This window comes from Grammomys surdaster, unplaced genomic scaffold, assembly GCF_004785775.1.
Source record: "Grammomys surdaster isolate TR1022 unplaced genomic scaffold, NIH_TR_1.0 126029, whole genome shotgun sequence".
NCBI lineage: Eukaryota > Metazoa > Chordata > Mammalia > Rodentia > Muridae > Grammomys > Grammomys surdaster.
Window position 1 is genome coordinate 4,801,695 of NW_021620842.1, and position 4,405 is coordinate 4,806,099.

Consider the following 4,405-nt stretch of genomic DNA (forward strand, 5'->3'; position numbering starts at 1 on the left):
TGTGTGTGTGTGTGTGTGTGTGTGTGTGTGTGTGTGTGTGTGTGTGTATTTACTGTGGCTTTCATCCAGCTAGGAAAATGTTCCACTGAGTTACAACCCCCAAGCTAAAAATAAGAATCCCAATTTTTAGGTAAAGCTTATTCCTTTCCGTAATCTTGGAGCTAAAAAATGTTTGAACACTCACTTAAGTTTTATAGTTCACTACCCATGCTTGAAATATGAAAAAGAAAACAAATTATCCACTAGTATATTCATTACGTCTACAGATTAAAAGGAAATGGAAGAAATGAACTGATATCAAAGCTTAGAAACTGAGACTATATGGGAGGTTGGCCAGATGTGAATTTTGTGTGGAATCCTTTGTATTTACTTGTGTAGATATACTGTTTTTAAATTTTATTTCTTTCTATAAAGTACAAAACTAAACACCTTTGTAACTCTCTGTGTAAGACTCTGGATTTGCTGCTCCTGGTAATTTTTTTTTTAAATAATGAAGAATAATATTAGGATTACTTTTCCAAATTAAATTTTTATGAGTATGCCACTTTATTTAATGTCTTAACTATTAACAAATATAATTTGTTTTTTTTACCTCGTTTATCCCTATTTTTGAATGAAAGAAGCTGATTTGTAGAATTTACACAGCAATTTTTTCTCCTACAGTTCATTTAAGGGACATCTTTTATACAAGTTTGCAAAGTCCTCTGTTAATATTGTATTAAACTCTGTTAAAAGTATTTTCCCTTTGCTAACATGAGTAGAAGTACTAGCAAAAACCTAAATGGGTGTTTGCAATCAAAGGCTAAAACTAGGGGCTTCTAAATCATTTTCATTCAAAGAACTCTTTGAAATCTACTTAAAACATTTACATTCTAAATAACTTAATTTAGAAAAGAGAATTGAATTGTGATTGGTTTCTGATCAGGGTGAACTGGTACTTCCTTCTCTGGGCTTATTTGTTCACTTTCCTCCACTTATAGTTTAATTCTCCATTTCTTCTTTGATGGAACATTGAACTTCCAGCTGCAACACAGTTTTATACGACCTTGTATAACTTACTGGATTTAGTTACCTGAGCCTTAGGCCTTTGCTGCTCATGGTAGGGTAATTTATTATTTACCATATTGTCATTTCCAGCATGTCCTCCAAGCACCATGCAGGTAAGCCTGCTCTTAGAGGCCTTTAGTTCAGAAGCATGCATGAGTACACTGCAAACACACAGACACACACACACACATACACACACACACACACACACATTGTGCTTAGACTAAGCAAGTAGACAATGAAGAGAACTGGAGAGGAAATTGAGTGTCAGCTTATTAATTATGAACTATACATGTGTTATGATCTCTGCTGTATATATTTCCTAATTTAAACAAACTGCATAGTCTATGAAGCCAAAACTAGAGTTATTGTTTTCTAGCCCTAAAAATTTATCACAAATGTTTTTTAACAAAAACTAGAGTTTGATGATGGCTTTCTTTTGTTTTCAGAGTATATGTGTAACTGTTCTGAGGTTGGAAGTCTGGATGTAAAGCGCTGCAACCAGACCACAGGGCAGTGTGATTGTCATGTGGGTTATCAGGGTCTTCACTGTGACACCTGCAAAGAGGGCTTTTACCTGAATCACACTGTTGGCCTCTGCCTGCCCTGTCACTGCAATCCACACGGAGCTGTTGGCATCCTCTGTAACAGGTAAGCAGCAGAGTGTGGATCTTAAGTCTTTTGTATTTTTGTAAGGAGAAACTGTGCTGGGAAACTTGGAGGAGTTGGAAGAAAAGAATAGAAGGTGGGTATGACTAAGACTTCATATATATCAAAGAATACAAAAAAGGCTGCCCTGTGGAGAATCAGTTATTTAATTAAAAGAGAAAACCACTGTGCCATAGATTTATACAATGTTTTGTATACTTTAATTCTGTGACTCTGTATATTATATTTATTGTCAGGATTATAAAACTTTTGTTTTTTGCTTTTTGATAGTTTCTCTAAGTTTCCTGAAATAAATATTGCTGAAGGATTCTGTTCACTGGAAGGGGTTCCCTTTCAGGCATTTCCAGTAGAATATCTTTATTGTTGACTGGATTAACATATGACTGGATATTAAGAACACATATAGTTGGTTTACTTTATTCTATTATCAGAAGTCTGAAATTTCATATACTCTTTATTGTTGTTTGTTTTTATTTTGCTTTCTTCTTGAAAAATATTCATTGTATGTAGGGGAAGGGGGATGCCTGCCATGGCACTCATGGAAGTCTGAAAACAACTTACAGGAGTCAGATCTCTGCTTCGACCATACGGGTCCTGGGAATTGAGCTTAAGTCATTAGGCTTTGTGGGAAGGACCTGTACCTACTGGACTGTACCTACTTTTTTTTTAAGTGAGTAGAAAGTAAACTTTATTTGGGGGGAGGAAAGGAAGGAGAGAGAAAGAAAAAGAGAGAGAGAGATCAAATTAAATTATCCTCTATTTGGAAGTGACTTAATCTCCTGGTACCATACCACATTATGAACGTAGTTATTCTTTGATTTTATGTACGTGAATACCTAGCTTTTTGTGGACCTCAAGCCTAAAAGCTGAAGAGACATCTTTACATAATGACAAGGGCAAGAAATTTAGAGTTAATGTAACCTGAATACAGACCCAGGATCTGGTACCGCTTCTGAACTGCACTGTGCTATTGGCAAATACTCTCATTTCAGTGACTCAGTTTCTTCTCAAGGTTGCTGTAAAAGCTAAACGGGTTGTTATATATGTTATAAATGTTACATATGTTGTAAATGGGTGTGGCACACACAAATCAAGAAATGGAGATTTGTCTTTATTTCAAAGGTATATTGTTGAATTAAGTGAGAATATTTTTTAAAATTTTTAATTTTAAAATATTTTAATTCATTGAAAATTTTATACATGCATGCAATATATTTTATTATATTTATCTCCCACTTCATATGATGGAATATTTTAAAGGAACTTTTATAGCTCCTTGATTAAAAATATGCTTTAGACTAAGCAGGTGGTAGTGGCAATTGCTTTTAATCCCAACACTTGGGAGACAGAGGCAGGCAGATCTCCAGATTTGAGGCCAGCTTGTTCTGCATAGTGAATTCCAGGTCAGCTAGGGCTACACAGGAAAACCTTGACTCGAAAAAAAAAAACAAAACAAACTGGTAAAGTGTATTAGATTTTACCAATAGGTATTTTAGATGCTTTATAAATCATATTGTGTTATTGTGCAATATTACCTAATGTACTTGAATTAAAATATAGAAAAGAATTTGACTGAGTTTACAATTTGAAATGAAACAATGATGAATGTTTATGATTTTTAGTAACTTCAAAGTTGGTCTTAATCTTCACAGCATCTCTTTATATGTAAGTTAGTAGGTCACAAAAATATTAAGTGGCAGAAAATGAATTTCAAATTAAGCTTTCCAAGTCCAAGTCATGGATTTACCACCATGCCATATGTTACCTATTATGAGAAGATTGATAGTCTTTTTTGATATTGAGACTATAGTACCTTTTTTTTTTTTTTGAGAAAGGATTCCACTATGTAACCCTGGCTGGCTTAGAACTCTTAAAACAGGATGTCCTCAAACTCACTGTCTCTATATCTGCCACTTCTGCCTCTGCCCCTCAAGTGCTGGAATTAAAATTGTGTGCCACTATCCCTGGCCCCCTGTAGTACTTTCTTACCATCCCCTAAATACACAGGCATACAAGTTTATATTCACTTACTTTTATTGTGGTACTGATTACTGAACCCAGGATCTTGTACATGCTAAACAGTACTCTAGCACAGAGTTATATCCTCAGGCCAACACACCTACCATTTTAAATGGCAGGATGCTATCAAGCATATGAAGTAGACAATAACATTGCTATTCTTATTACATTGCAGGTTGGAACATTTACATGGGTAGTAATTGATAAGACAGAGAGTTGCTGCCAGAATACCTGCATTCTAAAGCTAAAGTACATATTCCTGTCTACTATAACGATACATCTTTTCTCAGAAAGTGGAGTGCTGAACCAAGAGAGTGAGCATAGCGTTTGTTAAATCTGATATTTGACTAATGCACTCAGAGTACTTGTATTATTAAAGAATTTCTTCCAGTTGTCTTCTGATAATCAGATCCTGACCCTGGTAAGATAACTCATGCTAAATCAGAGCTAATCCCAGTGTGTTGTTAGTAGAGTTAGGAGTTAAAGATCAGCCCTGTGAATAGGTGTGTCTTATGTGATGTTTAATTGCTTTCTCATTGTACTAAGACCTTGGAGTAGAAGAAAAATGACTTTTTCTCTTACCAGGAAATGTGTAATCTGTAAGACTAAAGACATAGACATAATGTGTAAGACTAAAGACATAGACATAGTGTGTAAGACTAAAGACATA

At 34.8% G+C, this 4,405-nt stretch overlaps 1 protein-coding gene across 1 annotated transcript in view; it reads left to right on the plus strand.

Moving 5' to 3' along the window:
* Positions 1-4,405, plus strand: part of Megf9 (multiple EGF like domains 9) — a 95,253-nt gene that overhangs the window by 44,038 nt on the left and 46,810 nt on the right. The window contains exon 2 of the mRNA XM_028754639.1: positions 1,497-1,698. Coding sequence (XP_028610472.1) covers positions 1,497-1,698 — 202 coding nt within the window. The remainder of the gene's footprint in view (positions 1-1,496; positions 1,699-4,405) is intronic.